Consider the following 17,325-nt stretch of genomic DNA (forward strand, 5'->3'; position numbering starts at 1 on the left):
GCCTTGAGATCATTGACAAGATCCTCCCGTGGAGTTCTGGGCTGATTCCTCACCGTTCTCAAGTTCATTGCAACTCCACGAGGTGAGATCTTGCATGGAGCCCCAGGCCGAGGGAGGTTGACAGTTCTTTTGTGTTTCTTCCATTTGCGAATAATCGCACCAACTGTTGTCACCTTCTCACCAAGCTGCTTGGCGATGGTAGCCCATTCCAGACTTGTGTAGGTCTACAATCTTGTCCCTGACATCCTTGGAGAGCTCTTTGGTCTTGGCCATGGTGGAGAGTTTGGAATCTGATTGATTGATTGCTTCTGTGGACAGGTGTCTTTTATACAGGTAACAAACTGAGATTAGGAGCACTTCCTTTAAGAGTGTGCTCCTAATCTCAGCTTGTTACCTGTATAAAAGACACCTGGGAGCCAGAAATCTTTCTGATTGAGAGGGGGTCAAATACTTATTTCCCTCATTAAAATGCAAATCAATTTATAACATTTTTGACATGCGTTTTTCTGGATTTTTTGTTGTTCTGTCTCTCACTGTTCAAATAAACCTACCATTACAATTATAGACTGATCATTTCTTTGTCAGTGAGCAAACGTACAAAATCAGCAGGGGATCAAATACTTTTTTCCCCCACTGTATATAGGTTTGGAAAAGATCCAGAGAATTACATTGATAGAAGCCACAACCTGCAATCTGCAATATTAAGCTGATCTACCAACTAAAATATATATTTTTTTTAATAATCTGGTCAGACAAGATTAATGATAGGAATGCAGTCATACCCCATTTCCTTACCACGCAGGGAGGAGGAGCTCTACCTAAACAGGATAAACAGGACATGAGAGTAGATAGCTCCAAACGACTTCACTGACATTAACCTTAAAGGTTTAGAAGAAAACAGACAGGATAATTGGCACGTATCAGAATGGGTTGTTACACTGCACTCATTGCTCTTCTGTTTATCCTTCACACGGTAAATGGACAGACTACTACAGGTAGGTGGAGCACACACACATACCGTAGATTAACCTTTTCTTACATGAAAATGTAGTCAAGGACTTCAATACAAAATGTCATGTTAACATTTTAGCCATTTTATTAGTCTTGTACTGTACACTGGTTATCCCATATCAACGTGAGAATAAAACATTCCTTCCTAAACAGTACTGCTGATAATAAATACGACACAAATAAATTGAATAGGCTTTCCAGTCCATTTACATATTGTTTTGCAAAACCTTTCTTAACTCTTCTGCATGAATGACTCCAATCAATTTGTCTTGCGGTTTGTCCTCTGAGAACAGCAACTACACCATCGAGCACTACTGATCCACCATTGAGCTCAGCAGGCCCACAGTCAAGTGGGACTCCTGTCCAACAAACGAGGTCAAATGACCCACTGTCAAGCTCAACAGCCACTTCATCCTCAACAACTTCACCATCAGATACAACAGCTTCATCAGTTGGTATAACACCCTCGTCAACAGATGTAACACCCTCACTGGTTGGTGCCTCATCTCAAGTGTCAAACACAGACAATCCTACATCTATTGCAACAACTAAAGCATCAAGTTCGACGCATCAACGTCCAAATGCAACAGCTCTGCCATCAAATGTAACAACTCCATCTACCAATACAAGCTCTCAGAGTGCATGGACAACTCTGGCCACTACAGGCGGGTCATTGAATACCACTCAATATCACTTTGGCAATTTGTCGACACCATTTCCTGGGATTAATGGAACTAGCCCAGTTCCTCTGGTGGCTTCATTCTCAAGTAAGTTTCTCTGCAATGTATCAGACAAAATAAATTATGAATCAAATCCTGCTGTAAATATAACTACCATATACTTGAATTATTGTCCCATCATTTTAAAATGTTCCTTTTTTGATTACAGAATTTACATTCAGATTACATAATTTACATTCAGTAGCAAGGTAAAGTACATATTTTCATACTTGTTTTTATATGTTTGCATTCTAGGGAGATGTTCTTCAAATCCACCTCTGTGTTGTCTTGGGCTCAACAATTCCTGTTTCAGAGGGTGCTTCTGTGATGTGGCCTGTATAAGGTTGAAAGATTGCTGCCCAGACTTCCAGACAACTTGTGTGACAGGTATAGCTGGGCCATTGTTTTATCATCTCTGTTTTTATGGAGGCCCTTGATCACTATTAATAATAGTTGTAAAATCTTGAAATTGTAGAAACTTCAAATTGTAAACATGCTACGTGTGTCTGAGGTGGCATCATTTACTGTCTTTGTTAATAGGTGTGCAGATTGGATCAGCCACGGTGTCCTCAGTCTCCAACGCAACCAATGCAACCAACGCAACCAATGCAACCAACGCAACCAATGCAACCAACGCAACCAATGCAACCAACGCAACCAATGCAACCAACGCAACCAATGCAACCAACGCAACCAATGCAACCAACGCAACCAACACAACCAACGCAACCAATTCCACTTCCACATCATTCCCAGTGTTCTCATTTCCAGGTTCCTTTAGTTTTCTCCTCTACCACATCAAAATGTGATTTTTTTTAAATACATTTTATCAAGGCTTTACAGTTAACCTTCCTGTTCAATAATTTATGTTTTTCCAATCATCCTAAAGGAAATTGTTCTGCACAGCCAGCCTTGTGCTGTAAAGGCACCAACGTGAACTGCTTCAGAGGGTGCTTCTGTGACGAGGTTTGTCAGACTCTAAATGACTGCTGTCCTGACTATGCAGATACCTGCACAAAAGGTCAGAACCCTTGATCCCTCTTTTTTAAATAATTAACAGTTCAAGCGTACATGATGTGTTTGATACTATTTTGCTCTGTACCTCTTTTGGGAAACACCAAAAAACTGGAACTGAGTTTCAGTGTCACAGGACACCAACATCGAAGAGGGATGGTTGAAAGATTATATTTTTTTTCCATTAACTCAAAGTATGTCATATTTTTTTAGACATTCAGAAGGTGATTGGTAGTGGAACTATATCCATTCTTGCTCCACCCAATTCAACTGATGCGTCTCTTGAAGTGTCTATTCAGAATGTAAGTGCTTCTGCTTTCTCTTTGCCTATCTCAACACTCAGAAACAACAAATGCCCTACTTACATATATACATTTGAGTCATTTAGCAGACATTCTTTTCAGAGCGACCAACGCGCTTAACTGTTAGGCTATCTGCCAGGGTGACATAGATCAGAATCAGCCATAGAAGACCAGAAAGACTTGATTTTTGAATCTGCAGAAATATGTAGTTAGGTTGCATTGATCTCTCACTTTTCACTTTGTCTATCTCCCTGTCAACAACACCTTCCTTCTCTACCTCCTCCTTCTCAGGCTGCATTACAGCTGCAGACCTATCTCAAGACAACATACACTGAAATCAGCTCCTTCAGAATCATCAAACTTAAGAAGACCGGAAAGACTTAATTTGTAAATCTTCTCAAACACATCGAAAATATGTGATTGCATTTTAGATTAGATTGCATTTTTCTTTCTCTCTGTGTGATGAAACTAAACATAATTGATTATATTACAACGTAAAGCACTTGTAATAGATACTTCTAATGTATATCTGGTTTGATGGGTACTATGTGGGAGAACAATAATATGTGAATTGTATTGGTCACATACACATATTTAGCAGATGTTATTGTGGGTGTAGTGAAATGCTTGAGTACAGAGAAATGCTTTGCACGGCTGTCTGTGGATGAGATATGTCTTTAACGTAATTTCTCAAATAAATTGTCAGACTTATTGGACTAAACATTCAACATGAAAGGAATCATACAATACTGTTCCTCCCTGAACAAGCAGGAAGTTGCCAGTAGAGGTCATAGTAACACAGTTTTCCATTGCATGATGCTTTCCTTGCCATTCTCCTGTATAGAGTAAAACCACCTTTCTTGATCTGGGTAGCTTCTTCGGTTTTACCAGCAGGGGTCCCCAGTTCCCACTATACAGTAGTGGACATTTTTAATATGCCTAGAAATGGCTTCTCATCTCAATATCCTGAAACTCTAGGACACCACCAATGTCTGAATGTTAATATTACAATTCGATAACTCAGACAGTTCAATTATTAATTTGCCTTTGTATCCAGGGATATTTATGTTGTGTTTGTCTCCACTGACAGTGTCTGTCACATTTGCCCAGTCGCCTATATTGACACAAACCTAATGCAATTCAACTGGTTAATTTCATTGATCACATTACCCACTCATTGTATTTGTCTCTCATGAAGGAATGTAAGGATCTAGTCATGTATCGTCACCTACTATCCTAAAAAATAATGGTTGCAATCTTCCTGCTCCTTAAAACAGATGAGATAATACTATTGTTATTGTAGTGCCATAATGTGGATAATAATAATAATAATGCTTTTAGTGACGAAGACATAGACCGTTAATGTTGCCATAATGAAAGAAAGACAGGATTAACGGAAAAGGTGTGTGACGGAGACTCTTGCGCTCTGTCGCGCGTGTGATGGAGAGCAAATTAGATAGAAAGTGGTATCTAAGATATTTATTTGGTAGGAACATCGGGGAATAGATCAGATATAACAAAAGTCAAGAAGTCAACAAAGCAAGTGTTTAACAATTCAAGTGTAGAGCTATTATGTGATCGTTCATTTGAGAGAGGATGAAGGGAGGGGCTAGAGACCAGGAACGTACTGAATTGGATGACACCGTGCGGGCGCAAGAATAACATATAATGGAATTAAAGGAAAGGGAGATATTCTGATTAATCAAAATTGTTTTTTCTTTTTTGGAATACAAATCTGTCGGCTTGAAGCTTTTAATTTCGAGATTGGACATATACTTTAGCCTGCACGTATCGGACATTTTACTATGATGCGGGGCCCTCGCTGTGCAATGATAAAGGCTCGACAGTCGCCTTTGACAATCTGTTCAAAACGCCTGATGTGTCTTTTGCCGAGGAGATCCTGTTAGAATATGGCCAAATCTATAGGAAGGTGTCGGTGTGCTTCTAATCGAAATAACGAACTTTTCGAGGCTGATCCATTCGAAATTGGGCGACTGTAATTGTATAGGTCATCTCTCCATCCTTGTCTGGTATGTGGCCGCCAATGATGCCTCTTTTTCTTTAAGAACTACTGATATAATGTGGACTGTGCAGTGTGTAGCCAAATGTTTATGCATTATTATCCCAGTGTAGGCTGTATGAGATATCGATTTATTATGGTAGTGTGTTGTAGGCTAACTGATCAGCTTGCACAATATAAATAAGAGCAACCATGACAGTAATGAATTATGATAAAACAGTGCATTATTATTTATTAGCAGTAGGCCTAATGGTATTACTAATATTATTATTACTGTCGTTATTAGTTGTAGAATCCAAGTAATGGTGGCTGTATAGTTATTCGTCTAGGCCTAGATCATCTCATAAATATGTCTGCTATGATACCGTTTTGGCATATTCTCATTCTTTGACTTATTTTTTCGAGTTACAATAGGCTACAAACCAAAACTGTCAGGAGAATCAGAGCTTAGAGGCTTAGAGGCCTGGTCATGAATAAGCTACTGTTATAAAACATATAAATGTTATGAGTCATGCTGTATGCCACTTACCGATTCCCCTGGAGCTGCATCACAGCTCTTCAGGAAAACCTCCAGGCCCTTGCTAGGTGTCAGGCTTATTAGAGGAAGGTGTATGCTCACTGCCAGGTCACTTCCTGGAATTGATCTCACCTTCTCCAAGGAAATGGTCTGCTCATCTCTTAACAAATCAAATCAAATGTATTTATATAGCCCTTCGTACATCAGCTGATATCTCAAAGTGCTGTACAGAAACCCAGCCTAAAACCCCAAACATTAAGCAATGCAGGTGTAGAAGCACGGTGGCTAGGAAAAACTTACTAGAAAGGCCAAAACCTAGAGAGGAACCAGGCTATGAGGGGTGGCCAGTCCTCTTCTGGCTGTGCCGGGTAGAGATTATAACAGAACATGGCCAAGATGTTCAAAAGTTCATAAATGACCTGCATGGTCAAATAATAATAATCACAGTAGTTGTCGAGGGTGCAGCAAGTCAGCACCTCAGGGGTAAATGTCAGTTGGCTTTTCATAGCCGATCATTGAGTGTCTCTACCACTCCTGCTGTCTCTAGAGAGCTGAAAACAGCAGGTCTGGGACAGGTAGCACGTCCGGTGAACAGGTCAGGATTCCATAGCTGCAGGCAGAACAGTTGAAACTGGAGCAGCAGCACGCTTGTACTTCCAAAGCTGCCTGCAGCAGCCTATGTTTGGAGAGAAGACAGTGGAATCTGCCTAATAAAGTCTCCTCAGTATTTCAGTATCTTCCTCAGGAGCGTCATGCACCAAATCTTTTATAGGGGGCACGAAGTAGAGTAGGCCTACGTGCAGTTGGAGGGGAGGGGGTGTTTTCGAAGAATTTAGCATTTATCAAACACCTGAAACAGCTTTTTATCGGCAATCTAGAGCCATAATCATTATGCCTAATTCTATTCTGCAGTGGGTGTCATTATGACTGTAGTAAATCACACATTTCAATATACTGCACTAACATGCCTCAGATATTACATCCAAATTACAACACAGTACACAGGGATCAGAACATACATCATCAATACAGGCACATATCATGGCATCATAATGAATGCACAAATATCATGATATTATTATAAGGTGACATATTACATTTAAAACAAGTATTTTTCTACTTGTCTAAGCATACCTCTTGAGCTGTCTGTATCCTCCTGACAGGTGGTTCTTTTTTTTAAAGAAACTACACTGAACACAAATGTGAATGCAACATGCAACAATTTCAAACCGTTACAGTTCATATTAGGAAATAAATTAGGCCCTAATCAATGGATTTCTAATGACTGCGCAGGGGAGGCCCTCCACCCACTGAGGAGCAAGGCTTTATTACACACGAAAATACTCCTCAGCACCACCACCCCCTCAGACAATCCTGCACGTGAAGAAGCTGGATGTGGAGGTCCTGTGCTGGCGTGGTTACACGTGGTCTGTGGTTGTGTGGCTCGTTGGCGGTACTGCCAAAATCTATAAAGCAACGTTGTAGGCAGCTTATGGTAGAGAAATTAACATTCAATTCTCTGGCAACAGCTCTGGTTGACATTGCTGCAGTCAGCATGCCAATTGCATGCTTCCTCAAAACTTGAGACATCTGTGGCATTGTGTTGTGTGACAAAACTGCACGTTTTAAAGCGGCCTTTTATTGTCCCCATCACAAGGTGCAGCTGTGTAATAATCATACTGTTTAATCATCTTCTTGATACGCCACATCTGTCTGGTGGATGGATTATCTTGACAAAGGAGAAATGCTCACTAACAGGGATGTAAACAAATTAGTGCACAACATTTAGGATTAAAAAGCTTTTTGTTCATATTGAATATTTCTGTGATTTTTTTATTTCCCACTCATGAAACATGGGACCATCACTTTACGTGTTGCATTCAGATTTTTGTTCAGTGTAAATATGCATCTCTTCAAAAATCTTGGTAAAAGATTGAAAGGAATGTGAGTCTTATTCAGCAGGGGTGGAACTTTCACTGGGGAAATTCTGAAATTGCATTTTTGTCCCCTCCAGTTTTATTAGTGGAATGTGATACAAAACGAGGCAACTGTGTGCTTTAGGACCATGCGGACGCCTCCGAGCGGGCGGGTAGGCTGTTTGGAGTGTTTATCTGACTGGATAAAAAATAATAATGATAATAATTAAGGTTGCGCCCCTGTTATTCAGTACATTTAGTAATTACTTGCTTTTCTGAAGTTTAGCAACCTTGACAGCAGGCATGCCAGCTAAGATAGACACGTTACTCTAACGATTGATGGCCTGAAATGACTTGGTTGCTAGTTATGAGGTTGGAAGATTGGGAACCAATATGGCTAGCTAAAGCCAACTTCATAAAATTGCTGGACGGTGGCTAGTATTACAGAGAACGAACAAAACATTTTTGTTTTATTTATTTATCAAGAAGGAATCAATAGGCTGAAGAACTTGCTAAAATGCATTTACAAACATACACTACATGACCAAAAGTATGTGGACAGACACCTGCTGGTCAAAAATCTCATTCCAAAATCATTGGCATTAATATGGAGTTGGTCCCCCCCTTTGCTGCTGTAACAGCCTCCAATCTTCTGGGAAGGCTTTCCACTAGATGTTGGAACATTTCTGCCGGGACTTGATTCCATTCAGCCACAGGAGTATTAGGGAGGTTGGACACTGATGTTGGGCAATTAGGCCTGGCTCGAAGTCTGCGTTCCAATTCATCTTAAAGGTGTTCGATGGGGTTGAGGTCAGGGCTCTGTGCAGGCCAGTCAAGTTCCACACCGATCTCAACAAACCATTTCTGTATGGACCTCGCATTGTGCACGGGGGCATTGTCATGCTGAAACAGGAAAGGGCCTTCCCCAAACTGTTTCCACAAAGTTGGAGGCACAGAATCGTCTAGAATGTCATTGTATGCTGTAGCATTAAGATTTCCCTTCATTGGAACTAAAGTCTTTGAAAGCCAAGTTAATAAACAGATCACTGACCATTTCGAATCCCACCGTACCTTCTCCGCTGTGCAATCCGGTTTCTGAGCTGGTCACGGGTGCACCTCAGCCACGCTCAAAGTACTAAACGATATCATAACCGCCATCGATAAAAGACAGTACTGTGCAGCCGTCTTCATCGACCTGGCCAAGGCGTTCTACTCTGTCAATCACCGTATTCTTATCGGCAGACTCAATAGCCTTGGTTTCTCAAATGACTGCCACGTCTGGTTTACCAACTACTTCGTAGACAGAGTTCAGTGTGTAAAATCGGAGGGCCTGTTGTCCGGACCTCTGGCAGTCTCTATGAGGGTACCACAAGGTTCAATTCTCAGGGTGATTCTTTTCTCTTCATATATCAGCGATGTCACTCTTGCTGCGGGTGATTCCCTGATCCACCTCTATGCAGACGACACCATTCTGTACACATCTGGCCCTTCTTTGGACACTGTGTTAATTAACCTCCAAACGAGCTTCAATGTCATACAACACTCCTTCTACGGCCTCCAACTGCTCTTAAACGCTACCAAAACCAAATGCATGCTTTTCATCCGTTCGCTGCCTGCACCCACGTGCCCGACTAGCCTCAATACTCTGGACGTTTCTGATGTAGAATACGTGGGCAACTACAAATACCTAGGTGTCTGGTTAGACTGTAAACTCTCCTTCCAGACTCATATCAAACATATCCAATCCAAAATCAAATCTAGAATCAGCTTCCTATTTCATAACAAAGTCTCCTTCACTCACGCCGCCAAACTTACCCTAGTAAAACTGACTATCCTACCGATCCTTGACTTCGGCGATGTCATCTACAAAATAGCTTCCAATACTCTACACAGAAAATTGGATGCAGTCTAGCACAGTGCCATCCGTCTTCTTACCAAAGCGCCTGCTCTAGCAGGGCACCCACCACTGCGACCTGTATGCTCTAGTCGGCTGGCCCTCGCTACATATTAGTCGCCAGACCCACCGGCTCCAGGTCATCTATAAGTCTATGCTAGGTAAAGCTCCGCCTTATCTCAGCTCACTGGTCACGATAACAACACTCACACGTAGCACGTGCTCCAGCAGGTATATCTCACTAGTCATCCCCAAAGCCAACACCTCCTTTGGCCGTCTTTCCTTCCAGTTCCAGCAAAAATCGCTGAAGCTGGAGACTTACATTTCCCTCACTAACTTTAAACATCAGCTATCTGAGCAGCTAACCGATCGCTGCTGCTGTACATAGTCCATATGTAAATAGCCCACCCAATCTACCTACCTCATCCCCATATTGTTTTTATTAACTTTTCTGCTCTTTTGCACACCAGTATCATTACTTACACACCATCATCTGCTCATCATCATCTGCTCATCTATCACTCCAGTTTTAATCTGCTAAATTGTAATTACTTTGCTACTATGGCCTATTTATTGCCATACCAATTCATGCCATTTTCACACACTGGATATAGACTTTCTTTTTTTATATTGTGCTATTGACTGTATGCTTGTTTATTCTATGTGTAACTCTGTGTTGTTGTTTCTGTCACACTGCTTTGCTTTATCTTGGCCAGGTCGCAGTTGTAAAAGAGAACTTGTTCTCAACTAGCTTACTTGGTTAAATAAAGGTGAAATAAAAAAATTAAAAGGGGCCTAGCCCCATCCCTAAAAAACAGCCCCAGACCATTATTCCTCCTCCACCAAACTTTACTGTTGGCACTATGCATTCGGGCATGGAGCGTTCTCCTGGCATCCGCCAAACCCAGATTTGCCCGTTGGACTGCCAGATGATGAAGCGTGATTCCTCACGCCAGAAAACACGTTTCCAATGCTCCAGTGTCCAATGGCGGCGAGCTTTACACCACTCCAGATGACGCTTGGCATTGCGCAAGGTGACCTTAAGCTTGTGTGCGGCTGCTCGGTCATGGAAACCCATTTCATGAAGCTCCCGACAAACGGTTCTTGTGCTGACATTGCTTCCAGAGGCAGTTTGGAACTCAGTAGTGGGTGTTGCAACCGAGGACAGACGATTATTACGTGCTTCAGCACTCGGTGGTCGTGTTCTGTGAGCCTGTGTGGCCTACCACTTCGCTGTGGAGCCGTTGTTGCTCCTAGATGTTCCAACTTCACAATAACAGCACTTACAGTTGACCGAGGCAGCTCTAGCAGGGCAGAAGTTTGATGAACTGACCTGTTGAAAAGGTAGCATCCTATAACAGTGCCACCTTGAAAGTCAGCTCTTCAGTAAGGCCATTCTACTGCCAATGTTTGTCTATGGAGATTGCGTGGCTGTGTGCTCGATTTTATATATCTGTCAGCAACGGGTGTGGCTGAAATAGCCAAATATAATTTGAAGGGGTGTCCACATACTTTTGTATATATAGTGTACCTCATGCGAGTCCTGCCCATCATGGGTAGCTAAAATCAAATCAAACGCTGTGTGTTTGTAACTCTACACTCTCATCATCCACTGATGATAGGCTAATGCACATGCATCTTGGGAGAAACCACTTATGCTATGCAAAATACCACTGACAGATCTTTTTATAAACAGTAATGATAAAATGTGTTGTTTAAAAATTAAGTGTTAGTCGTTAATTTAACATCAGAACATTTTTATAACAGGACAAATCTTATGGGACATGTGCTCTTGGACCCAATATGGGAAGGATGCCTCTGCTCTTGTGATACTGTATTGTAACCTCACAGCCAGGCTGGCAGCATGCAACATTGGTACTGATACTTGCATTTTATTTATGGGCTCAGGCAGATCATTTTGAGTTCAATACACATATATTGTAAACAAAATTACATATTTAACCAGTTTCCTCTTCCCTCTATAACCCTCCATCTCTCTCTTCTCAGTCTGCTGGTCTCTCTCTAGGATCTCTGTCCTATTGGTGCGATGGCCTTCTCCTTTCTGGCTTTCCTGATCATATCTGTCCACACCCTCCTATCCCTTGGCTGCCCAGTGGGATGTCGCTGCTACAGCTTGACTGTAGAGTGTGGCTCTATGGGCCTCCGGGACATCCCCTCACATGTCCCACCCTCCACACAGGTTAGCCATGATGACTCAATATGTTTACCACATACATCTGTTTCCTAGACCCACACACACATAGGCCACCACCCCCCACACAATATAGGCAGTCTTGAATTATCCATACACTTATCTTCTTAGAGAGTTTACAGGGTGGCAGGTAGCCTACTGCGTTGGGCCAGTAACTGAAAGGTTGCTAGATCGAATCCCCGACCTGACAAGGTAAAAATCTGCCGTTCTGTCCCTGAACAAGGCAGTTAACCCACTGTTCCTAGGCTGTCATTGTAAATAAGAATGTGTTCTTAACTGACTTGCTTGGTTAAATAAAGATGGTGTTGTGCTTTCCCTGATCATTGTATTCTGTACTTCTGCTCATCTATTCCATTTAGACCATCTTCCTCCAGGACAATGCTATCGGGCAGATCAATCTATCTGACCTCTCCCAGCTGGGCCTTCTGCACTGCCTGTATCTGCAGAACAACAGTATCGCAGCACTGGAGCCTGGGGCCTTCCAGAGCCAGGGTAATCTTCTGGAGCTGGCCCTCAATGGGAACCGCATCCACCTGATCACAGGAGACATGTTCAGGGGCTTGGAGCACCTCCGTATCCTCTACCTGGCAGGAAATGACATCACTCGCCTACAGGACTATACCTTCAGAGGCCTACTGGTCAGTCCACATATTATCAGTCACTCAAGTTAATGTTTTGCTAAATCAATGCTTTTCTTTACTGTTCCCTTCCTCCCTTGTAAACAGACCATGTTTGTCCAGATAGTTGTCTAGAGTTTCACCTCAACACAACAAACGCACTAACGTTAATGACTTACTCTACATTATATCACTATTCATTACTAATAATGATTACAATCCCTGCTTCCGTAGCGTCTTCAAGAGCTTCACCTGCAGCAAAATAACATTGAGATGCTGGGAGACCAGGCTCTAGTTGGTCTGTCCTCTCTTGCCCTCCTTGACCTCAGCCGGAATAACCTGCACACCATCGGCCCTGCCACCCTGCGGCCCCTCGTCAGCCTGCAGGTGCTGCGTGTCACAGGTAACGGGAGCGCCAAGAGAGAGGACATGGGTTGGGCTGTGGAACCATAAAAGAGCATACAGTAAATATACTGCCATTGTTAAGCTAGAATTACCTCCTAACTTTGTGTTAATTGTGTCATTGTCCTGTCACATCCTTTTTTATCCTCTTTTGTTGACTTGGCCACACCCACCCATCACATGATCATTTCCTACTGTAGACAATCCATGGCGTTGTGACTGTGCCCTGCACTGGCTGCGCAGCTGGATTGATGAGGAGGGCCAGCGCCTGCTGAGCTCGGCCGAGAGACGCCTGGTGTGTTCCGAGCCGCCCCGCCTTTCCCACCTCAGCTTGGTAGAGGTGCCTCTCAACAGCCTGGTGTGTATCCCCCCTCTGGTGCAGCTGGAGCCACGCCGTCTGGCCGTGCACCTGGGTGAAAGCCTACGTGTCTCCTGCCATGCCTCTGGTTACCCCAGGCCACAGGTCACCTGGAGGAAGGCGTCCCAGGGCAAGGTGCAACTTTCCCCACGGGGGCTGGTGCAGGACCTGGGCAGTGTAGGGAGCGTGGGGGCTGAGGATGCAGCACACCCAGGGCGGGTGAGACTCCAGAAGGAGGATAGGGAGCGCTTCGATCCAGACACGGGCAGTGGAATGCTTTTCCTCAGCAACGTGACGGTGTCTCACGCCGGGGTGTATGAGTGCGAGGCCTGGAACGCTGGAGGGGTGGCCCGTGTGACCTTTCAGCTAGCAATCAACTCCTCGTCCTCTTCCGGTTGGTCCCCCGCCTCCTACGCCCCATCCTGGCCTCGTCTGCGCGCCAATCGGCCAACATCGTCAGACGTGAGGAGAGAGCCCCTGTACGCCCTTGGCAGCATGGCCTTCAGCACGCTGGGAGCTGCTACACAGACTGCCATTGCCATAGGGATCTCCCTACTGGCCCTCACTGCCCTTCTCCTGGTGGCCATGATCTACAGCCGGCACCGCCAGCGGCAGAAAGACACAGATGACAAGGAGGAAAGCGTACTGTATGTCAATGATTACTCAGATGGACCAACAACCTTTGCCCAGCTGGAGGAGTACCGCGATGAGCGCGGGCATGAGATGTATGTTCTTAACCGCGCTAAACCCATCATCCCACCTTCCACCACAGCTGATACCACCACCCTGGGGTACCAACAGCAGAAAGCACTGTCTCCCACAAAGCCCCAGATGGAGCCCGATATACGGACAATGAGAAGGATGGCAGGGGAGGGCGTGGAGGCAGAGACGGTGACAGCCGAGTCAGAGGGCTTGTTTCTGAATCACACAGGGTTGTTCCTCGACTCACAATTTGCATATGAGATCCACTGCTGAAGGCCCCCAGGAGGACACTCACTGTGAGCTAGCCCAGAGTGCTTTTAATGTCCCTTTTCAGATGGATGTCCCTCTGGTGACCAAACCTCTAGACTGCAGATCAGATGTGACAATGAGAGTTCAGATTAATCATAAATCCTGATTGCTCTGGTTCCAGAGTGACAAGCTTGAGTAGCAGTGAGATATAAAGACATGCCAGGAGAGGTGCCGTCGTCAACCAAAACCCCCACTGTACTGTACCTTACTGTGAGCTGAAAAAACGTGTCTTATGTCATGTTGATTAACTCCAACTTGAAACTATAGTTACCATATTATGGAGAAACCATTAGTGGAGTGAGTCACGTGTAGTGGAAATAACCTTATTATGATTCTACTGTTTTACATCAACTAAACTGTGTTAGGGGCCTAAACAGGCCCCCTTGGCAGAACGCTGAGAGGTTGAGAATTTAATGAGTAATGTGTATCGTAAGTCTATCATAAAATACTTATTTGTGAAAGAATACTGACCTACCCAGATCCTCCATTTTCTAGTCTACAGCCATTGTCTTCGGTCAGATGGCGTCATTCTAACGCAACACATGTCAGTGCAGACGGCCGTCGCGCTGATGCAAGACAATGGTCTACAGCATAATATTCCTTCCAAAGATGTCATCAGTCAAACAACGGTATACAGTCAAACAAGCTCCCTCTCCTTCAGGTCCTGTTCATTTCATTATAGTGCCTTAAAAAAGTATTCATCCCCCTTGGCGTTTTTTCCTATTTTGTTGCATTACAACCTGTAATTTAAATGGATTTTTTATTTGGATTTCATGTAATGGACATACACAATACAGTCCAAATTGGTGAAGTGAAATAAAAAAAAGGACTTATATATATATATGGAAAAGTGGTGCGTGCACCAGTTGTGGAGAAGTAATCATCAGGGTTGGGTTATAAAAAAGTATGTATCTTTGAACATCCCACGGAGCACCATTAAATCCATTATTTTTAAAAATTGGAAAGAATATTTCAACAAACCTGCCAAGAGAGGGCCGCCCACCAAAACTCATGGACCAGGCAAGGAGGGCATTAATTCAGAGAGGCAACAAAGAGACCAAAGATAACATTGAAGGAGCTGCAAAGCTCCAGAGCGGAGATCGGAGTATCTGTCCATAGGACCACTTTAAGCCGTACACTCCACAGAGCTGGGCTTTACAGAAGAGTGTCCAGAAAAAAGCCATGGCTTAAAGAAAAAAATAAGCAAACACGTTTGGTGTTTGCCAAAAAGCATGTGGGAGACTCCCCAAACGTATGGGAGGTACTCTGGTCAAATGTAGCTTTTTGGCTATCAAGGAAAATGCTATGTCTGGCGCAAACCCAACACCTCTCATCACCCCGAGAACACCATCCCTCATTCATCATGCTGTGGGGATGTCTTTCATCGGCAGGAACTTTGAAACTGGTCAGAATTGAATGATGTTTGGCGCTAAATACAGGGAAATTCTTGAGGGAAACCTGTTTCAGTCTTCCAGAGATTTGAAACTGGGACGGGGGTTCACCTTCCAGCTGGACAATGACCCTAAGCATACTGCTAAAGCAACACTTGAGTGGTTTAAGGGAAAACATTTAAATGTCTTGGAATGGCCTAGTCAAAGCCCAGACCTCAATCCAATTGAGAATCTGTGATATGACTTAAATTTTGCGGACACCAGCGGAACCAATCCAACATGAAGCAGCTGGAGCAGTTTTGCCTTGAAGAATGGACAAAAATTGTAGCTCCCTCCAGTAACCACGAGCACAACTGTTCCTTGATTTTAACTGCTGGTTTTATTCTGTTTTTTTAGTCAGAATTATCACCTTCTGTGAGAACTATAAAGTAAATGAAAATACAGTTACATCATTCTTACAACTTTCTTATCTTATGAGTAACTTATTAGCTTGATATGACTCTGAAGTGCTTACATACAGTTTAGCCAGAGATATAACAGTATCAGGTTAAACACATGAATAAAGGAAAAATACCTCATTGGCTGCTTATTACAGAAGGGAGGAAATCCAAAACTTCACACTTCTTATTCCTGACATGAATTCACGCTTCATCCTTAATTATTATAATGTTACCATCCTAACCTAACATACACATTTCAACTGTTACAAACTACACCCCGAAGACATGAATAACCTATCTAACACAGCGTGGGAATGCCTTCACTCCAAAAGTGCCTTGCTACGATAATAATCCCCATTATAACAGTTCTTAGCCATGTAGTTCCGCTTGTCTTACCATTTCCCCCGCATTGCGAACACGTAAACAATTCAAACAAAACAACGACATAGACTCACAGGTTAATTGTCAGTTACAAAAATCCCAGTGGCTAGATGTGCCAAGCTTATAGAGACATACCCCAACCCCAAGAGACTTGCAGCTGTAATTGCTGCAAAAGGTGGCTCTAAAAAGTATTGACTTTGTGGGGGTGAATAGTTATGCACGCTCAAGTTATTTTTTAATTTTTTTTGTCTTATGTCTTGTTTGTTTCACAATAAATAATATTTTGCATCATCTTCAAAGTGGTAGGCATGTTGTGTAAATCAAATGATACAACCCCCCCAAAAAATATATTTTAATTACAGGTTGTAAGGCAACAAAATAGGAAAAATGCCAAGGGGGGTGAATACTTTCGCAAGCCACTGTATATTGGTGACAAAATATATATACAACAAAATGTCAACATGCATGAACTGAAGATGAGGAGACGTATTACATTTGAGGGCATTATCAGAAATCATTGACCTCCTATAACTTTAAATGAATACTTTTTTAAATCCATGAAATTCCTGTAGGGCTCAGCTTTATGATGAAAGTCTTTTTGTCGCTTGTACTTCAACATGTTTTTTAGTTGACAAAACAAGGCCTAATGTGATTCAATGTTGATTTTTTTAAAGATAAAGTGTTCAATAGCTTTTAGCCAACTGTATTTCCAGAATGAGGTTAAGTTTAGGAAAAGGGTTAGGGTTAGGCTTAGCTACAATCCTACAGTTGTCAACAACTGTTGTCCAAGACGCGACCAGTAGATAGAGCTGTTGGCCAACGCCATCTTTCAACAACGATAGAGACGTTAACAAACCATCTGTGGCGACAATTCATCAGTATATCATAACACTGGACATTGGTGTGTTTGAGGCGGGAACGGTGAGAAAAGCCGTGCAATCTGGTATTAAAACACTGGATTGTCCTCCCCTTGTAAAACTGAATTTCAAGCTCTTCATTTCAGATGTTTTTAATGCATTTATTTAAAAATGTATATATATTTGTGGTTTATATTTATTGTGGTTTATTCCTTTTCCAAATAAATACAATTAGGAAAATGGTCTCAGCTGATGTTTCAGAT

General features: G+C 42.8%; 1 protein-coding gene across 2 annotated transcripts; it reads left to right on the forward strand.

Annotated features, from left to right (window-relative positions):
- The first annotated feature begins 670 nt into the window (after positions 1–670).
- Positions 671–17,302, forward strand: LOC109898782 (leucine-rich repeat-containing protein 24). 2 transcript variants are annotated; one of them, XM_031833332.1, is made up of 11 exons: positions 675–995; positions 1,305–1,778; positions 1,986–2,117; positions 2,271–2,501; positions 2,620–2,751; positions 2,958–3,046; positions 3,338–5,076; positions 11,401–11,593; positions 11,965–12,243; positions 12,457–12,625; positions 12,825–17,302. In XM_031833332.1, the coding sequence occupies exons 8-11, from the start codon at positions 11,441–11,443 to the stop codon at positions 13,955–13,957; spliced, it is 1,734 nt and encodes a 577-aa protein (XP_031689192.1). In that variant the 5' UTR covers positions 675–995; positions 1,305–1,778; positions 1,986–2,117; positions 2,271–2,501; positions 2,620–2,751; positions 2,958–3,046; positions 3,338–5,076; positions 11,401–11,440; the 3' UTR covers positions 13,958–17,302. The 2 variants fall into 2 exon arrangements, with proteins under 2 accessions (XP_020349463.1, XP_031689192.1); XM_020493874.2 differs by having other exon boundaries at positions 671–995; positions 2,620–3,046.
- The last annotated feature ends 23 nt before the right edge of the window (positions 17,303–17,325 follow it).

Source organism: Oncorhynchus kisutch, linkage group LG10, assembly GCF_002021735.2.
Source record: "Oncorhynchus kisutch isolate 150728-3 linkage group LG10, Okis_V2, whole genome shotgun sequence".
Classification (NCBI taxonomy): domain Eukaryota; kingdom Metazoa; phylum Chordata; class Actinopteri; order Salmoniformes; family Salmonidae; genus Oncorhynchus; species Oncorhynchus kisutch.

Bases quoted from the DNA above. Each gene is read 5' to 3' on its own strand.
- LOC109898782 (XM_020493874.2), top strand. From the start codon at position 11,441: ATGGCCTTCTCCTTTCTGGCTTTCCTGATCATATCTGTCCACACCCTC. The intron at 11,594-11,964 runs GTTAGCCATGAT...TATTCCATTTAG, and splicing joins ATGTCCCACCCTCCACACAG to ACCATCTTCCTCCAGGACAA. The intron at 12,626-12,824 runs GTAACGGGAGCG...TTCCTACTGTAG, and splicing joins GCAGGTGCTGCGTGTCACAG to ACAATCCATGGCGTTGTGAC.